At 40.6% G+C, this 20,005-nt stretch overlaps 2 protein-coding genes across 2 annotated transcripts in view; one reads left to right on the top strand and one right to left on the bottom strand.

The window, feature by feature from the left end:
* The window catches only part of FAM114A2 (family with sequence similarity 114 member A2), a 32,354-nt gene extending 32,249 nt beyond the window's left edge, over nucleotides 1-105 (bottom strand). The window contains exon 1 of the mRNA XM_028106527.1: nucleotides 27-105. The gene's annotated coding sequence lies outside the window, so the exon portion shown is untranslated. The remainder of the gene's footprint in view (nucleotides 1-26) is intronic.
* A 9-nt stretch (nucleotides 106-114) lies between these two features.
* MFAP3 (microfibril associated protein 3) lies at nucleotides 115-17,966 on the top strand. The gene is made up of 3 exons (XM_028106529.1): nucleotides 115-159; nucleotides 10,111-10,572; nucleotides 13,743-17,966. Exons 2-3 carry the CDS (start codon nucleotides 10,281-10,283, stop codon nucleotides 14,534-14,536), a joined length of 1,086 nt encoding a protein of 361 aa, XP_027962330.1. The 5' UTR covers nucleotides 115-159; nucleotides 10,111-10,280; the 3' UTR covers nucleotides 14,537-17,966.
* Nucleotides 17,967-20,005: the final 2,039 nt, after the last annotated feature.

The following is a 20,005-nucleotide window of genomic DNA, read 5'->3' as shown; positions in this document are numbered from 1 at the left end:
AAGCCCACCGCCACTGCCACCCTCACCGCCGCCACAGCCGCAGAGAAGCCACGCCTACTGGCCCGGAATACTCCTTCCGTGCGAGGCGGTCCCGCCTGCCCGAGAGCACTTCCGGGTCAAGCTTCCGCTCGGGCCCGAGCAAGCTGAGCTACCAGTCTGGTAAGTGAGGGTTCTGTCGGGGTCGTGCGGAAAGGTACTGGGGCTGCTGAGACATGGGTTTGAGCCGATGGGTCGGGTTTCGACGTGAAGGGGGCTAGGATATCCCAGGTCCTTTTTGAAGGCCAGGGCTGAGCTGCATTTCAGCCGTCGTCCGTTTCCTGAGCGTCAGCTACCTGCCAGGCGCTACCCTGGGAACCTGGGACACACGGGTTACAAGCCGACACTGGCCCTGCTCCCAAGTAGTTGACATTCTGGGGCGAGGCCGACTGTAAACAAGTAAGCAAGCAAACAGTGTTATCTGAAATGGGGGTGGGGGAGATGGTTGTGAGTACTGTAAAGAAAATTAAACAGCATAATGTAATTGAACAAAGTGAGGGAGTAATCCTTATGAAGATCTTGAGGAGAGCATTCGAGGGGGGAGGAATAGCAAGTGCAAAGGCCTTATAGTGGTAACAAACTTAGCAAGGTCAAGGAAAAGAAAAAAGGCCACTGTTACTGGTGCAAAAAGAGGAAGGAAGATGAGGCCAGAGGCTTAAATGGGCCAAATCTTGTGTCTATGAGTCAGGACAAGGAGTTGGACTTTTATTTGGAGAGCAATGGAAACCATTGAAGGTTTCTATGCTGAAGAGTGGTGTGCTCTGATTTATGACTTTAAGACTGACCTTCATTAGAAAGATGCATCTCTTCAACTGTCTTTTAGCAGTGAAAATGCATGAAACCCAGGCTGAAAGCCAGAAAGAGGCATTACAGACAGCTTCATTGTACAGATGTGAAAAACTAAGTCCCAGAGAGGTGAAGGGATTTGGTCTTTTAAGAACCGAGGTCTTCCAACCCCATCTGTTGCCTTCAGAATTATCATCTCAATGTCCATATATAATAATTGTCACTTCCTAAAACCCTTCAGATAGTTTGCTTTTTATAGTGGTTCTCCATACTTAAGGGCATCACTGTCACCTGGTAGCTTGTTAAAAATGCCTATTCTAAAAACAAAAACAAAAAAATCTGTATAAGTATAAAATAAGTAATTTCCTCTGGTTTTCTGTGGTGATGGAAATTGCATAGAATTTGTGGTTTAATTATGGAATCTCTGGTAAATCACTTAACCGTGTCTTAATCTTACATTTAAAATGCTGCTGATAATTATAGCAGCAGTTTTCAAACATTTTGGTCTCAGGATCCCATTACACTTGTAAAACTTACTGAGAACACCAAGGAGTTTGTGTGTGTGACTTATATCTATCAATGTTTACCATTTTAGGTATCAAAACAACTTTCAAAAATTTATTTAAGATAATAAATTCATTATGTGTTAACATAAGTAGCATTTCTATGACGAATATTTTACAAAACAAAAAACTTAAGAATGGCATTGTTTGGGGCGCCTGGGTGGCACAGTCAGTTAAGAGTCTGATTCTTGATTTCAGCTCAAGTCATGATCTCAGTGTCATGAATCGAGCCCCACGTCGGTCTCCGCACTGGGTGTGGAGTGTGCTTAAGATTCTCTCCATCTCCCTCTGCCCTTCCCCGACCTCCCCCCGACTCTTTCTTTCTCTTTCTCTTCCCACCCTCCCCTCCCTCTCAAAAAAAAAAAATATTTTTACAAGTCTTTTTAATATCTGGATTAATAGAAGATAGCTAGATTCTCATATCTCCTGCATTCATTCCCTGGTGATAACACTCATCATGTAGCATCTGGAAAATTGCACCATACTGTGTGAGAATGAGAATGTAAAGGCAAATAAGATCCTATTATTATTATGAAAATCATTTTGAAAAAGTCCCAGGGACCCCAGAGGCCCCAATACCACACTTCGAGAATCACTGGATTGCAATATTGTTATGACAACCAAAGGAAATATGGGCTCAATTTTTAGGTCATTAAAACTATACGCACATTAAAAAGCAGATGCTCAGGCCTTGCCCTTAGAGATGCCAATTCAGTAAGTCTGTGTGGGGCTGAGAAATACTCATCTTTAACAAGCACCACAGATTAATTTGATATAAGTTCTCAAAAATTGCAATTTGAGAAAACCAGTTACAGATCAAATTCACTCTAGAGTGTTTTCCCCACTAAAATTTTAAAAGCTCAATTTCCATATCTTCAAAAACCTCCATTACACTTTCCAGAGACTGAGACTCTGGAAAGTCAGCAAGAAGTTTGTAGCAAGTACCTTTCTAACGGCCAGGTTGATGAGGATCTGAATTCAAATTGTTGAATCCAGTCCTATGCCAAAGACTGAGAAAGTTTTTAGACTGTGATCTGTAGCTTACAGTCTTTTGGACAAATAGATAACTGATAGAAGAAGGAAACTGTTAAGTCTTACAATTGAGTACTCTCAGTGTGCTAGGCGACTGACAGAGCAAAAGAAATTCATCCAAAATGAAGAGGATAAAGGTTGAGAGGACTTCTTGAATAAGGTGAAATTCGAGTTGGATACTATAGAGAGGGTGGAATTTCTACAGGAAGATATTGGTGGGGAGGAGCGGGAAGTTTCAAGCAAAAGGGACAACTAAAACCAGAACTTTAAGGTAAAAGGTTACTTGGAGAGATTAGAGTGAAACAAGTGTAGTTAAGGCTTTGAGCCATGACAGGAAGCTGGGAAGATTATCAAATTAAGCAAAGAAGGGAATGATAACGATAGTCAGCCTCCAGATGAGGAAACAGACCACTACAGATCATAGCTAATTGGTGACAGAGGTGTAACTGAAGATCAAACTTCTAGATCCATTCATTCCTTCAGCAAGCAATTATTCTGCACACAGATACTACTGGGCTTCCTCCGGCTGTTTCTGTTCTGCCACCTGAATCTTTCTGAAAATTATGGATACCTGACCAAAATTTGAAGCTTATCTCTTGGGCGGTGGAAAATCAATAGATTTTTAAATCATAATGACTTTCTTGGATTTGTGTTTAGGACTAGTTCTGAAAAGAGCAGTGTTTGGGGTATAGTTGGAGTTAATGAGACCCATTTAGAAATTAGAAGAATAGTATGGTGCCCAGGTAAGGTAAAAGGACTGTGACCTAGGGTGGGGACACAGTATGATTTAATTGAAAAACATCTAGGAAGTGGCATAATAATAACAACAGCATGTATTTATAATATACCCACAGTAGTTCATCTAATGCTCATAACTACCTATGAGGTCGTTACTGTTAATTACCTTATTCAGTAGATGTGAAAACTAAGGCCTCACAATCCCATGGCTTCGTGCAAGGATAGGATCAGGCACTTCAGTCCATGCTACTAAACAAGAAGCCATGATGATCTTGTAACTTTGATCTTGCAAAACTGAAAGAATTATATTTTGTGGCTATCATGCAAGATATGTATATACTTGACAAATAGGTCTGAGGGTAAGAATGAGAAGTTCTGTTTTAGTTATACTGAGTTTAATTTTTTAGACTGCAGAGAAAAAAAAAGTGGGTAAGGAGATCGTAAATCTAGGCCCATTACATGCTACATCCAGTAGGTATTCTTTGTCATTTGCATCCAGTAGCTTCAGCAAATGCTTATGGCAAGAGGGTATAAGCCACAGTTATAGGAAATAATCCTGAGTTTAAAACAAAGCTCCAGTAAATACAGAAGAAGGTGTTTTTCAGTGCGCCAGAAAATATGTTGAAGTTTCAGCTGAGTGCCCAAATGCCAGATATGAAGTGTGCGATGGCTCCAAGATATGACTGGGAGCGTAAGGGCTATTTTAATTAGGATCTTTTCAGAAAATGATCCTCAAAATGGTGATTTCTGTTGGAGTATTACTAACCTTTTTATGGTTCAGATCTCTATAATAATGCTTGAGTATAAGCAGAACAATTTTATGTTTGTTCTTTTCAAAGAATAGGGGAGTAGGAACAATCTGCTCTTCGTTGCTTTTTCTCCCCCTTGCCAATTCGGAGTGCCACTTTGACCATTTGTGTACCTGGCATGGGGGATCTTCTCCATTTTCCAAGTGTAACAGTGCAGGCAGAGAAGAGTAGATGAGCTGTAAATACAACCTAGGCCACATTTAATTATGGAGAATAAAGCATTAATATCCCAGTATACTTGAAACCAATACCATCTGGGCATCAGTGTTTTTCCCCACTTTGTGTTATCCCAGGACTATTTCTGCAAACAGTAGTTTCCTCAGCCAACTTAATATTGAGCCATGAGAATGGAAATCAGCACATTACTTCCTTATTTACTTCTGTTGAGAATTGGAGCAGAATGGAAATATTTCTTCTCCCTGAAGTTGGCAGGAACAGCAGCAAGGCAATCTGTTAGGGATGACAGCTTAGGGGCTTTTCTTTGTTCTTTGTTTCTTTCTTTATTTTTTTATGATATAGCCAATATTTAGAATGGTTCTGTTGGGTAAAATCATCTACATTTCTGATTATTCATGATCCTAGAAGAGCTTATATTTTATTGTACCTAAAAGATGAAAAAGGAGCTGGATTAAATTTGAGCATCACTTTTCTGTGGTGGCTAAAGAAAGGTTATAAAACATTCTACCAAGTAACTTCACCCACAAGCATAGCATAGCCCTTTTTAACTGTTTGTAGGAAGGTGGCACTTTGATTTTCCTTTTTGAACTCTTTCCTCTTAGCCTCAGATGTCAACTGCAGCATTAAGAAATAGCTCGCTCAGCAGCAGTTTAAGAGTGTTCATAGTATTTTTCTAAACCCTGTCTTGTAGGTTTCTCTAAACTTCTAATAGAGGCAAATGGTTGTGTCTGTACAGAATAGGAACCACAAATATTGACCACGTGGGTAGTTTGTGCGCCACACTCTGGTGCCTAAGGAGGAGAGGCAGTGGAAATCCATGATGAGGATTGCCTGGTAGCCACAGCCACAATTCAGTCACTTTTGCTGAACTTAATCTTTTTACTCCTACCTAACCATTTCTCCATTTCCTTTCTTGTTTTTACATTTAGTGTTAATTTTTGTGGTTTTAATTTTGAATGAAATTGTATAAAGATGTTTATTTCTTTGAAAAGAAAAAGTCATACTGGAAGGAGGAAGTAGAATTCTGTCAGGAGCCAGAGCAACACTTGAGTGAGTCTCTTTCTCTTCCCCTCTGCTCCCCTCCCACTCCCCCCTCCACTTTCCCCTCTCCTCTCTTCTTTTTCACCACTCTCTTTCTCTTCTCCATCCCTGTGGTCCTGTCTCTCTGCTTCTCTTTGTATGTGGCCCAAACCTGACTGCCTCAACCCTTTCTCTTTCTCGAATGGCCCTAACCCACCATGTCTCAAATCTAAATTCCAAGATCAAAGCTTCTGATTAGTTTAGTTGGCCAAAGGGTTGACTTCTATCTTGGGCCCCAGAACATAGAGGCAGATCTCAAAAAAGGGAAAGGTAAGCTAGGCACATCACAACAAAGATTATTTACCACAAATTCAGAATGCACTAAAACAATGTAACATATCATGGTTGGACTCCCAAGTTCAGTTTACAATGCCTGTTTGATCCATATTATTACTTATTGACAATGAGCAAAAGGAAAATGTGAAATTTAAAATTACAGATTGAAATTATAGTGTTTCCCCTCTCCCCTCCAAGATTTTTAAATGGTTGCATAGTATTCTGTTCCATTTATCTTAAATAATGGTTTTATTATCAGATGTAGATTTTAGCACAGTATCTAAAAGAACAATCAACAATAATAACTAGAGGTTATTCAGTGATTACTACGGCCAGGCCCTGTGTTTTATACAATTTCCTTCAAGCGTCACAACAGTCCTATAGAACAAGTAACTGTTAATTTCCCTATTCTAAAGATGAGGGGACTGAGGCACAGGGAGATTAAGTCATTTACAAAAGTTGCAAGGCTCATTAGAGTCCCATCAAAATTCAAATCCAGGAAGTCTGACTCCCGAGACTGTACTCCAACCCTCTCTGCTACCCAGCCTTTCTCAGAGGCCTACAGTTCCGCTGATCCAGGGTATCTAAGTCCGAATGGAATGTGAGTGATAGTTCTCTCTTCTTGGAAGTGCTCAAACAGTCTGCAGTGCTGGTGTAAAGGAAATGAGGAACTATAGTCATAGTCTCTGGATGCCAATCCACAGACCCTCGGCCTCAGAATCATCCAGGGAGCTAATTACATATCATAAATTCCAAAGTCCAAGTCCAGAGGTTCTTCACGAGGGCTGGGGTGGGACCCAGGAATCTGTATTTTTAACAAGCTGTCTGGATATTAGTAGTCAGCCTGGGCTTGGTAATCTTTTTATACCCACTGTGATATTCTAGGACATGGTGATTGAAGATTTTGGGAGTTGGGGTTGACTCAAGGACTGCATTAGGCATTATGCCTCTTAAGTTCTCTGGAGATCTTTAGCACTGGCTGTCTCAATATAATAAGTGCTAGTAAATGCATGTCAGTTCGAATAATTACAGTCCCTATTGCATAACATTCCTCAGTTTACAAAGATATATCACATGCTTTATCAAATTTAAACTAACTTCCATGAGTAAATATTTATTGAACATGGGCTAGTTGTGAAGTATAGCAACAAAAAATATAGTCCCTGTGCTTCAGGAACTCCTAGGTCAGAGGGGTGGGCTGCCTAGCAGTACAGAGAGGCACATACCAGAGCCAGTGAGTAGTGTAATGGTGACGGCTGCAGGAGTTCGGGGAAAAACCAGCTTGCATCCAGATATACTCTGGACCACGTGTGCGGGAGAGCCAGGACTTGAGAGGAGACTCAGGGAAGCTGCATGAAGGAACTCCATGCAGCAGCTACACTGCCAGGACCCGGCTTGCCCCACAACCCTCTCATGTGGAGGCTGTTTATTCTTTCAAAGCTCCTGCATCTCAGGGAGGGAGAGTCTGGTTTTTTTTGTTTTTGTTTTTGTTTTCCTATTTCCAGGGTCGTGTCCTCTAGCTGCCTTGATCCTGGGGGGACATTCCCTTTCCTACAGGTGGTCTATCCCACTCTTGACCCTCCACGTTCTTGGACCTCTTCTTGTTGGACAGCTGTCTCCTACACTCACTTTGGCCTCCCCCTCCAGTTCCCAAAGTCCACCTCCAGATGTGCTGTTGGCCCAGACTGCTCCCCTCCAGAATCAGGAATCAGACCCAGCACTCTGGCCACCTCTTCTCATTACCACAACTTGTAGCTCTTTTTCCTGAACACCTCCTAACCAGTGATCCCTCTGCTTTTTCCTCTGTCCATTTACTACAGCACTTCTCTTCCATTCTCAATTCCTATTTATCCCTCAAGTACTGTTGCACACCTCACTTTCTCAAGGTGGCTCTCTGTGACACATTTAGCTCCCCACATTGGGTACTACCGTAGCATCCTGTACTTTACCTTGGGCAGCATTTACCATATTTTGCATATGTTTAGTTAGTGTCTGTGTCTTTTGCCAGACTTAGCTCCATGAAGGTAGAGACGGTGTCCTTATACAATAGGTTGGCACATAGAAAGTGCTCAGCAGATACAGGTGAATAGATGAAAATGTATACCTCTAGTCTAAAATTGTGGTTCTGGGGTTCGTGGGTGGCTCAGTCAGTTAAGCATCCAAGTCTTGATTTCAGCTCAGGTCATGATCTCAGGGTCATGAGATTGAGCCCACCTTCAGGCTGAATGTGGAGCCTGCTTGAGAGAATGTGGAGCCTGCTTGAGATTCTCTCTTCCTGTCCCTCTGCCCTCCCCTGCTTGCATGCGTGCTCTCTCTAAAATGGAATGAAATGAAATAATAAAATTGTGGCTCTGACTCGGTGGAATAGGTAGGGAAGAAAAAGATGATGGCAGGATAAGAAATGAGGTGGTATTAGAATAAAGTAGAGTTGTGGGTGATTTATTTGTTTTATTTTTGTTTTCCTGACAGAGAGGGGCCTCCAGCTCAGAGCCTTTAGCAAATAGCAGTTAATAATAACTGCTTTGTTTTCATCGTATTTCTGTGTACAGTTACTTTTATTTACAGAGGTAATATAGACTTTTCTTTTGAAATAAATGTATGAAAGTAAAATAATGAGTTGACTTAAAAAGCAAAAAAAAAAAAAAAAAAAACATGCCAATAGAAGAATTGAGTAAAATTGGGAAAATGCTGACTTGGATAAGCCACAGGAACTCATTATCGAAATCCTAGGGAAGGCCTAGAGCACTTTTTCAGCACAGTCATTTCCTCTCACGATTGGGAAGCAGTAGTCTAGAATAAAGGAGAAAAGTTTTGTCCACCAATTATATATATTGTACTGAAAAAGAACTTGGGAGCTTACACATGTCAAGCTCCAAGCATGGTGCCTGGGTTATGGCAGTCATTTACTAAGTGTTCTTTCCATTGTTTGCACTCACCACTCTTGCCCAGTAGAGACCAGGATTCTCCTACTAACATAAAGTTTAATTTAAAGGAGCAAGTCACTGTAAAGTGAATGAGTTAGATCATTTTTGAAATCCCCTCCAATGCCCAATTTCTTTGTTTCCTGTAGTGTCAGTTTAATTGGGTTTGGGGAAGAAATAGAAATAAACACATGTGGGGCGCCTGGGTGGCTCATTTGGTTAAGCGACTGCCTTTGGCTCAGGTTATGATCCCGGAGTCCTGGGATCGAGTCCCACATCGGGCTCCCCCTTCTCTGTGGGGAGCCTGCTTCTCCCTCTGCCTCTGCCTGCCACTCCCCCTGCTTGTGCTCACTCTGTCTCTCTCTCTCTCTATGTCAAATACATAAATAAAATCTTTAAAAAAAAATAAACACGTGTTCAATCTACTATGTATAACAAAGTCTGAAGTCTTTTGTTTTACTCTAAATAGTCCATTCTTATATTTTAAAGATATAGCAAGATATAGAAAATTATTATCTTTCAACCATCCTTTCAAGGGCTAATGAAAATTAAATGACATATACAGCTTACTGTGATTCAGACTCTGAGGGGTTTAATGACTGAATACAATGATCCATTGCTTTTTATGTTCTGTGATCAAGCAGCCTTCGCCTAAGTACAAAGGAGAGTCATTTCCAAAACTAATTATTTTGGGCCTTTATAGGAAATAAAGCAAGGCATTTCATCCTGTCTTTTATAGAAAAGGAAGTTGAAATTTTTCTTTGAGAGTCATTGATTTAAAAGAGGAATCAAATTACCAGGAAGATGATCATAATCACATACACTCTTAGGCTGGGATATTTTGTTCTTTGTTCGTGGTATTTTATTTGTCCAGCACTCTTTCCCTGTAGTTTATATTTGCATTTCTACTAACTAGACGTTGAAGATGTCAATTCCTCCCTGAGCTGGTTTTGCAGACTTTGAGCTAAAATTTGGTATTTTCATGAACTGTTAAATATACTGTATTTTGTCTCTTGATACTAAAAAAACTGTTAAAGGAAAATTCTTTTGTCTGACATTCTTGCCCAAGAGGGAGGTTCTAACTTCTCAGGAGTCAGTAACTGTTTATGTGTATGTAGTAATGCAGTTTTCTTTCTGATATTAAAACAAACAGAAAACTGCCTTAAGTATCCCTGCATTATTTAAAGCTAATATATTATGTACTTGGATTGCTCAAATTTTGAGCTTCATGGTTATGATCATGATGTATCAGTTGATTTACAGGTGCAGGTTGAAATAAAAGATCATTAAGCTAAATATTTTAGCCTTCACTGGCTCCCTGTTGCATAAGATTTGTCAGAGTAAAATAGAATCCTAGTCTTTCAGAACTAGAAGACTCTGTAGAGAGGTCTCATCTAGTCTCTCATTTGACAGATGAGAAAAATGGCCAAGGGAGGATGCTACTTGCCAAGGTCTTACAGCTTGTTAGTAGCACAGCCAGGACCAGAATCTAGGTCCGCCTGCCATTTCCTAATTCAGTACTCGTTCTGCTGTCTTTGTGTGAGATTTTTAGGTGGTGGTCTTTCTGTTTTGCTCCCTGATGTCAGCGCCAGTTATTCTAATCAATTTCACATCTGTTCATTTCTAGAACATAAGAGTTTCACCCCATTATGAGTCTTTGTTGGTTAAACTTTATATCTGGCTTTCTTTTAGGTTGGTCTCCACACACATCTTTTAATCTTGAAGATTTCAAAATACGCCTGAATCTCCCACTTTTTTGGAAAACTCCCAGTACCAAGCAATAAATTACCCACCGTGCTCTTGTTATAGCATAGAAGCTCTTGAGTTCTCCAGATCTAAACAAGACTTCCTTCTGTTTTTCCATGAAGCCACATTGTTGCCTGTTCACTTTAGTGGTGAGTGTTACTGTTCCAGCTGCTTTTGTTTTGGAAGATGTTGGCTTCACCCAAATGGCCCCACTGGGAACAGATCATAGTTCTTTCAATTCATCATTTCCTCCAAGCTTTGAGCTCTCAGGTTCCCACTCAGGGGACGATGTCATCATAGCCAAAGAGGGAACTAGTGTTTCACTCGAGTGTCTTCTCACAGTCGACCACTATGAAGATGTCCATTGGTACAACTCAAAAGGACAGCACCTGGATGGCAGAGGCAGAGGTAACTATACCAGCGTATAATTAATCAAGGTCACTCATTTCCTGTTACTTCTGTCTCCTTGGTTTGATGGCATATGCATGTGATCTTGAAGATCCCATCCCATCTCAGTGATCAGGTGCCAGGGGGAATAATTAAAACTTTTGAAAGGCCTGGAGTGTTAGAACTATGAGAAAAAGCAAAATAGTTACAATTACTTAACCAGAAGAAAGAAGGAAAGAAAGAGTAGTTATAAATTTAAAAGATGTTCACATGATGACAGGGAGCGATCGTCTCTCCTGTTGGTGAGCTGGTTTCCTTCTTCACTGAAGGTAGATGACATCAGGGCTGCTGCAGACAGCTAGCCCTGTTCACCTAGACTATAATATGAATAATACAGCGTGATGGCCCTTTGTAAATACAGGAGGAAGGGTTGTGGCTAGACATATGTAAATTTGTCATAAATTTAAAAATTTTTTTTAAAGATTTTTTTTATTTATTTTTTAACAGAGAGAGAGAGACAGCGAGAGAGGGAACACAAGCAGGGAGAGTGGGAGAGGGAGAAGCAGGCTTCCCGCCGAGCAGGGAGCCTGATGTGGGACTCGAGCCCAGGACCCTGGGATCATGACCTGAGCCGAAGGCAGACGCTTAATGACTGAGCCACCCAGGCGCCCCTTAAATTTAAAAATTTTGTTTGGAAATGAGTCACTAAAAATTTTAGAGGAAATCCAGGACGGTTTTTAAAAGATTATAGCTCTGTGCATAAAACTTTTAAGTCCCTCTGAGAATTAGAAGGGCACTGAGAAAGAGCTCTATAAGCCCTTCCAGCTCAATTTTTTTCTATGTTACACCTTAATTTACTTGAAAACAGGAGAGCTTCTCTTGTACCTTTGCCTCTCCATCTTAAAAATCACCCAGACATAATAATGCAACCAAGATCCCCTTTTCGACAGTTTTTTATTTGATTTTGCTGTTTGTGAACCTGTGAACACATCTTAATCAGAATATTATTTCCCTAACTAGTATTCTGCCAGAAAGATCTTTTTGAAGACTACTTGTATTAAAGTACCTCAAAAAGAAATCACCATGAAAAATCAATGGGATAAAGATTAAATGCTGGGATACTCATAAGCTACACTTTCAGAAAAGGCCCTTCTTGTCTTTTTTGCTAGAAAGATAGTCTAACCTCTTGGAATAGAAAGGGTATTTGGTTATTCATATTAGAATGGAAAACAGAAAAGGAGACAGATGGTGTTTTCTTCTAAAGTATACGTGAAACATTCTAACTTTGTAAAACTGAGTAACTGGCCACCAGGAGATTGAAGAGTTTAAACTGTTAGAAAGAACAGAATATTTTTAATCATCTTCTTAAGAATGTAGATCTTTTGAGTCGGGATCTCTAGAGTAGTGCCCAGAATGTATATTTTGAACATGATTTAGGGTTTCACATTTGGATGCAATGATCTAGATTCCTATTTCCTTTGGGCTGTAGGATCCTAACCAGACACATCTGAGAGCTGAATTATTCAGTCGGTGTGATCGTACAGACTGACCGCATCAACAAAGCTTAGGTTAGGATGGGACCAACCAAGTGGAATGGCAGTTTCATTTTCCTTTTTGCTTTCACTTTGAAAAACCACTAACATCTATCATTGATGCTTTCAGTAGCGGCTCTGAAAAATTGTATTAAATTTTATGAATCTCCAGTGAGAGGAGTTTAAAGAGCCTGTCAGTTTAGCGTAAGGTTCATAAATCTTGAGCTATTATCAGCAAGTAAGCTAGAGAGTTTACATTGTGGTCGTAGTACAGTGGTTGATGAATGGAGTGTATGTACTTCACCATACTTTGGATTCATAGGATAGCCTTTTCATAGCTCTAGATTCATAGAACAGAAGCTTGTGGAATAATGAATATATTCCATAGCTATATATTTTCCTCTTTTTTTTTTTACATTGGTGAAGTGATGTCTTTTAAAAATAACTGTAGCATTTAAATTTTGATGACGATAAAATGGGCATAATCCAGAGTGCTTACTAATTGAGTACCACTAAGATAATCCAGAACTGTAGAATCTCAGGGATGAAAGAGACCTTGAAGATCTCTTAACTTCAAGATCTTAAGATAAGGCACTCAGGTGGTGCTTAAGAAGCAGTACCCCAGCCTCCTCCAGGACAGTGCCTCTAGTCATTGGGACTCACACCTACACCGCAGGTTAGCCCGTCCATCCCATCTTTGAATGGCTTTTGTAGTTAAAGTACAGGATACACTGAGAATTGACCACAAACAGAATTGTGTGGGCAGAGCCAAGTTACTAAAGGGTGTTGAATCAAGGTGGATAGTCCATAGGCTTTTCTTTTCATACTCTTAGATACTTTTGTGTACGTGTTCCCTGAATGAAGATACCTTCGTATATGGAAGACAGGCAGCATGGCTTAGGTTTAAAACAGAACCCAAAGATCCTTTAGGCATCTTAAGGGCAACTTTATTCTCTTTACCAAGCAGTTTGTTTACCCTGACTTGTGACACATATCTTTTGGCTTGTGCTTCAGTTACTCTTGCCAGAAAATCGAGATATCATCAATAAACCTTTTCTAACAAAACAAATTAAGTGTGCAAGCCATGCCAGATTAACCAGTTAGTAGTTGAACAATGCACTAAATTGGTGGGGTGGGTTGTTTGTTTTTTTTTAACTTGTCTCTTGTTATCAAAAGTAAATAAATACAGTTATATAAAAAGAAGAAAATGTAAATCACTCAACACATTACCCCAGAAATAACCATTGTTTGGTATTTCTGAGGCATTTCCTTCTAGTGTATGAAAATGTATAGGTTAGAGATTGTGGTGTACACACACACACACACTTCTTTTTTTTCTTTTTTAAGATTGGTCACTTAGCATTATATAGTCATACCTATCTCCCTGAAAGGCTTGTTATATCTAGCCTCGAAATGTAGCTATGGTAATCATTCACGTCAGGAAGGAAGATCTTGATTCCCTTTTTAACTTCCAGGCTGTTTAAATTCCTACTCTGGACATAAAAGTCCTTTCTTACATGATTTAAACAAATAGCAGAACCTAAGAGATGAGGTAAAGCACTCCATCATGAAGAGGTGGCATATTTATGGTAAGACAGTTGGCTTTTTCAGTAACAATATTCTTTATGCTCTATTTTTTTATTTCTGTTGGGTTATCAGGTGGAAAATGGTTGGTTTCTGATAACTTCCTGAATATCACCAGTGTAGTCTTTGATGACCGAGGGCTCTATACATGTTTCGTCAGCTCTCCAGTTCATGCCTCCTACTCTGTCACCCTGCGTGTTATCTTCACCTCAGGAGACATGAGTGTCTACTACATGATTGTTTGCCTGATTGCCTTTACAATCACCCTCATCTTGAATGTCACACGGCTGTGCATGATGAGCAGCCATCTTCGTAAGACTGAGAAGGCTATCAATGAATTCTTCAGAACTGAAGGGGCTGAGAAACTTCAGAAGGCCTTTGAGATTGCAAAGCGCATCCCCATCATCACCTCAGCCAAGACTCTGGAGCTCGCCAAAGTCACACAATTTAAGACCATGGAGTTTGCTCGTTATATTGAAGAATTGGCGAGAAGCGTCCCTCTTCCGCCCCTTATTCTAAACTGTCGAGCCTTTGTTGAGGAGATGTTTGAGGCTGTGCGAGTGGACGACCCTGATGAAATGGGAGAAAGAATTAAAGAGAGACCAGCCCTGAATGGTCAAGGTGGCATCTATGTCATTAACCCAGAGATGGGCCGGAGTAATTCACCGGGAGGAGATTCGGATGATGGTTCTCTGAATGAACAAGGCCAGGAGATAGCAGTTCAGGTTTCTGTCCACCTTCAGTCAGAAACCAAAAGTATTGATACAGATTCTCAAGACAGCAGTCATTTTAGCCCACCTGATGATATTGGATCTGCCGAATCAAACTCTTACTCCAAAGATGGGACATTGGAAAGCCGTCAGTTGTGAGCTATGCCGGTACCTTAAAAAAAAAAAAAAAAAACTCTCACAAAAGGAACCTGTTTCATGCAGGAAATAACATTTTTACCAAAAGATAACTGGGGGTTTCCCCCTTGTTAATATTAAGCACATCAGAATGTGAATTATTGCCAAAATCTTTGTAAAAATTCAGTGTTTTTCATACCTGATATTTCTCAGCTTGATTAAATGACACATATTAAGATTTAAAGGAGTTTGAGAGGTAAGCATAATGGACAAAGTACCACACTTAGAGTTCCATGGCTTCTCTTCTGGTCGTGGTTCTTCCAATGGTTAGGACTGACACCCTGAGGCCTCAGTTTTCCCACCGGTAAAATGGGGGATTTGCATTAGATGATATCTAAAGTCATTTCTAGCCCTGTAACTTACCTGTCCCCTTTAAACCACCAGAACCATTAGCACATCTTGAAGTAAACCCTTCCCTAGACTTTTAAGTCCCTTTTCATGGAAAGGATAAAGCTGAAACTTTATTTTGTGATTTAGATTCCCATACTAATGCCATAGTGCATAGAGGTTTGGGTGTTTCTCAGATGTTTTGCCATGTGGAACGTGCAATTATATGTGCTAGGTTGGGTCTCTTTGGTGTAGCCAATGTCTGTATTGTTATACAGATATCAGGAAGCTAACTGCTCATTAATAAAATACTTTCCGTGAGTAAATTGGTCCTTTTGGGGGATAGATCGTGTCTTTTTAACTTACTGGAGTATCATTTAGTTCATTGAGCTGGCAGTGATTTCCCAACTGATCTCCAAAAGTGAGCAATTTGTTCTTAAGGAATAATGTTGAAGACATTATTGAAGACACTGAAGGTGCTTCTAGAATAAGAAACAATGTCAAATCATCTCTCTCTGGCAAATCATGGATTTTTGACATTTCTGTTAATAGAATTTCTCAGGCTTCCCCTTTTTGAAAGTACTGGACTCTGTAAGAGGGTTCTGTGTTTGGGATCCCGTTCCAGGGGGAAACTCAGAGCTGGGTTCGTCTTTAGATTTCTATCAACACTCTTGCCCTCCTTGGTTGTTAATATGGTGCTAAAGGCTGCATGCCTCCTTATCTGGTTTATTTTGTTTATATTTTGTTGTTGAGGTTTTTATTTTTGTGTACTTCAGATATAGAATGCTGAGCTAGGGCTGCTTTTGTGGTCTTCCTTAGAAGCACTAACCTGAAATAAGATTAGATAATGGTGTGTGGTATATACGAATATATTAAATACATAGGCACAGAGACAGGTACCAGTACGTAGATACTTATACACACAAATGATCTAGAGACAAAGAGGGAGAGAAATTATGGATGATGCCACCTGATTCAGCTGTGTACAATGAACACTTGAGACAGTATTTCTCGCCTGGCTGAGGCCTGATACAGAATTGTAAATACTCTTCAGAATAATTTCTTCAGCTACCAGAAGCTTGGTGTCATACGATTTTTAAGAACTTGGCAGTTGATCTCCATTTGGTGCTTCATGTTTCTTCATTTGGCTTCTGATTATTGAAGCATTACTTGAACTAGAGGCTCCTGAGGGAAATGTTCAGAAGGGGCTTTACCAGGATTTTAATTTAAGGTTTCAAATGGAGAAAGGCAAGAAAATGGAGCGCATAACCAGATAGAGCTCACACCTCCCTTTGTCCAGACTCACCACAAGTAATATGTCTCTTCTGGATCGCATGAATGAATCGGTGTGCATTCTTATCAGATGGCTTTATGGATAAAGAGGATAATGCTGCCTTTTCTGTCTCTCAGGCTGTTTCCATGGCAACCTCCAGAGCCAAACAAAAGCTACCCATCATTTAACCAAAGCTTGCCTCGGCTCATGGACCTGCATGGCTTTAAGGAATAATGTTTTCATACAGTTGGCTATGAGAGCAAGGGCTCTTGCTCTCTTCACCATACCCTAGATTATAGAACACTTTTTCCCTTCCCAGGCTGTTTCTCTTGAAAAATTAAAAATGCTAAAAATCCCTTGTCTGAGGTCCGTTTCCTGACCATCCCTCAGATCTTTAGGTAGTACCTCCAACCCGGTCCCAGTGTAGTGAGTTTAGGGTCATTTCTTAGAATAACGTAGCTTCTCACACTAGAGAAAATGGATTTATCCCGCATGTTCTCACGATGGACATGAGTGTTTGGAACCTTAAGGTAGACCTATTTAACAGTCAGAGTCCTGGGAAATGGGACTTTGGAACAAATACAGTAAGTTTACACAATACTGTATAACTGTAGGCTACTCTAGTGTGTCACCTTTAGAAACATAATGGTGACTTAATTTGACAGCCCAAATAGCTGGATTACTTTGAAGATTCCAGATTATGGTGCCAGTGATTAAAGAATTACATAGTCAAAATTTAATTGGAGTTGGTGTTATTTTCTAAAGCTAGTTTCCTAGAGGAAGAAAACCACACATTATTATTTTCTGTATCTAACCAAATACTCTTCATATATAATTAATAGTCTCATGTTATGTTTTTGTAAAATCCTTAACCTTTTGAACTTAAACTACAGTCAAACAGTCTTTTGACAATAACTGTGGTGTATTTAATCTTTTAAAGTTTCACTGGATTTTATAGTTAGTAAAAATGCCTTTACTCAGCAAATGTGTTTAAGAAGTCCTGTCATCTCATTTATAAATTTTGTATTGTGACCTAATGAACCTTATTGTCCTTATGAAATGAAATGGTGGCTTTGTGAAATAAATTTACCAAAAATAGATGTAAACATTTTATAGATTCCTTGCCAGCTGAAACCAGGAGAGGCATCTTTTGAACTGATACCCGACTTGAGTTTTAGGTAGTTTGATAAGCCTATCCTCAAAGTCGCATCTGTTCTGATAGTTAAATTTTTGATTCAGGACCAGTGAGCATTTGTAGTTCTCCCAACTACCTTGATATAAATACCTTAGGAGTTGCTGATCTGAAACAGTTGTGAGAAGGTTCTTGGCTTCTTTGCCTCACTTAACATGCATTTTGAAGTCAAAGCACACTGCTTTCTGTTTGGTCCTCCAGCCTCAGTGAAGCCCTTGGTGCACTCCTCTCCACACCCTGCACGTAGTTTCACCCTTGATCAGACTCTGTCTCGCAGGTCCCAGAGTGGCCAGAGCACAGCCGGCCGTGGGTGCCAGCTTTGTCTCCGCACACCAGCACTTAGAACACAAGTAGACCCTAGCTCCTGAGTCACCAGTAAGAGAACACAATCTTGTCTCATCTATGCAGGGAATTTGGAAAATGCTCAGCTTTATACATAAACCCCTAGGTTCTCAACACATTTCATAAAAGTGAGTATTATTTGGTATGATTCAGATGACGTTTAAATGGTCACCATTTTAATGAATACTTACATTATGATTTTGTCCTTTTTAAAAAAAAGTGATGCTTGAATATATTTATTAAATGTTCAATTGACTATATTTCATTTGTCTGAAATCTTTTATTGAGTATATATTCATTTTTATGTGTGATGGAATTTGATGTCAACGATTTTAAACAGGAGTAAATTTGATTCAACTTGGATTCTTCCATAGCTACGCATTTTACTTTTACAAATATTTAATAAGCATCTATGTTTTTGGTGCTATGGGCCATACTAAGATGGATGTCTTGCCCACAGTTACCATGAGGATGCAGTTAGCAGACCGAAGTACAGCAGTTTTTCACTTCTGAGGTAAAGCATTCCTGGCAAAGGCCTACAGAGGATTTAGCACATGTTTTGGAAAACACAATTAGTGTACAAAGTCTGATGAGATTTGGCATGTGGGAGGGGTACCTGTGGTACAAGCAAATGCCTGCAGTCCCATGGGAGTGAAGGGTGATGATGGAAAAACACAGGAGCTCAAGAGACAGGCAAACGGAACAGGTAACCCTACAACTAATCACCTAAGTACCACAGTTGCACTTGGCTGCATGCCATAGAAAACCAGTTGTGGTGGCTTACCCAAATAAGACCTTTATTTTTCTCAAATAACAAGAAGTCCAAAGGAAGCCAGTCCCAGGCCGGTGCAGGGCTCAAGTCCAGCATCAAGAACTCAGGCTGCTTCTAGATTCCTCTCCACCCATAGGATGTGGCTTTCATCCACATGGTCACAAAATGTCCTAGATTGGGTTCCTCCAGGAGTGCCTGAGACAAGGATTCATCGGTAAGTAGCTTATTTGAAAGGTGATCCCAAGAAGATAGGCGAGTAGGGAAGTGAGACAGGGAAAAGGAAGCCAAATCCAGGGCGCATTAATGAAGGGCTTACTGCTTTGGGCAACTGCTGTTCAGTCCCACTGGGGACCTCAGGGAGCTCTGTCTGCTCCCAGTATACGTAGCTCATGCCTCAAAGGTCTCACCTGAAGGCCAAGGAGCTCAGATGTTTATGCACCGACTCCCACGTCATTGAGGGCTGCCCCCAAGTTCACTAACTCCAGCACTTTCAACCTGCCACACATAGGCTAGCCTGATTCTATAACTGGCAAAGCTCTCTGAGTCACAGGAGCTTTCAGGAGGGAAGCCTGTGTTGAATACAGGAATGGTGAGTGTCAGGGGTCACGGGCGGAACGCTGATAACACCTTCCACTTGAGACAACTGCACCTTCAGCATCATGGCTACGTTCCAGGCAGGGACAAGAGTAGGTCAAAGGGCAAAGACACATAGCTGAGTCTACCTTTTAATCAAGAAGATAGTTTTCCTGAAGGCTCACTTGACTCGTGTCACTCCATTGCCAGAGCTGGATTACATGGCTACCTGCTGTCGCTGTAAGAAAGCCTGGGAAGAGGAGTGTGTGTGTTTTTTAACTGGACACATTGCCTTAAAGGGTTCTATTATGAAGGAAGTAGGGATAGAGTGGAAGTTGTAGGCAACTGGTAATGTGCAACAAGGTCATCTTCACATGAATTAACAGGAGCAAAATAGGGCTCTATAGGGGACAAAGTTGCATGTTCCTTGAAGATATTCACATGCACTGACAAAGCAAGAATCAGAAACAATAAATCTTAGTCTAAATCTTGAAGCCGGGACACCTGGGTGGCTCAGTGGGTGAAGCATCTGCCTTCAGCTCGGGTCATGATCTCAGGGTCCTGGGATTGAGTCCAGCATCAGGCTCCTTGCTCAGCGGGGAGCCTGCTGCTCCCTCTGCTTGTGCGCTCTCTCTCTGACAAATAAATAATAATAATAATAAATCTCGAAGCCATCACTTATGTTGTCTCCAATACACATGGCTCAAATAGCAGACAGATAAGTTCTAGGATCCTGCTGGGACATAATTGTCTTACCTTAAACTAGTTATTCATTAACAGATGTTGATTGACCACCTGCTATATGCCAGGTGCTTCCAGGGGCCAGGGACTCCGCAGTGGTAGTGACTGGTGGGTGGCATCTTTACTCAGGGTCAGAGAACCCTCTCCAAAGAAGGCATTGGGCTGAGACCTAACTGATGAGGGCCCAGACATTCAAAGTTTAGGGGAAGAGGT

The sequence above is a fragment of the Eumetopias jubatus genome, unplaced genomic scaffold (assembly GCF_037043125.1).
Source record: "Eumetopias jubatus isolate StellerSeaLion01/CBP00866 unplaced genomic scaffold, mEumJub1_p1.0 scaffold_5, whole genome shotgun sequence".
Lineage (NCBI taxonomy): Eukaryota > Metazoa > Chordata > Mammalia > Carnivora > Otariidae > Eumetopias > Eumetopias jubatus.
Note: the sequence above shows the minus strand (reverse complement) of the source record. Positions and strands in the feature narration are given on the sequence as shown.

Coding starts and splice junctions, on each gene's coding strand:
- MFAP3 (XM_028106529.1), top strand. CDS start 10,281: ATGAAGCCACATTGTTGCCTGTTCACTTTAGTGGTGAGTGTTACTGTT. Junction 10,573..13,742: donor CCTGGATGGCAGAGGCAGAG/GTAACTATACCA, acceptor TTGGGTTATCAG/GTGGAAAATGGTTGGTTTCT.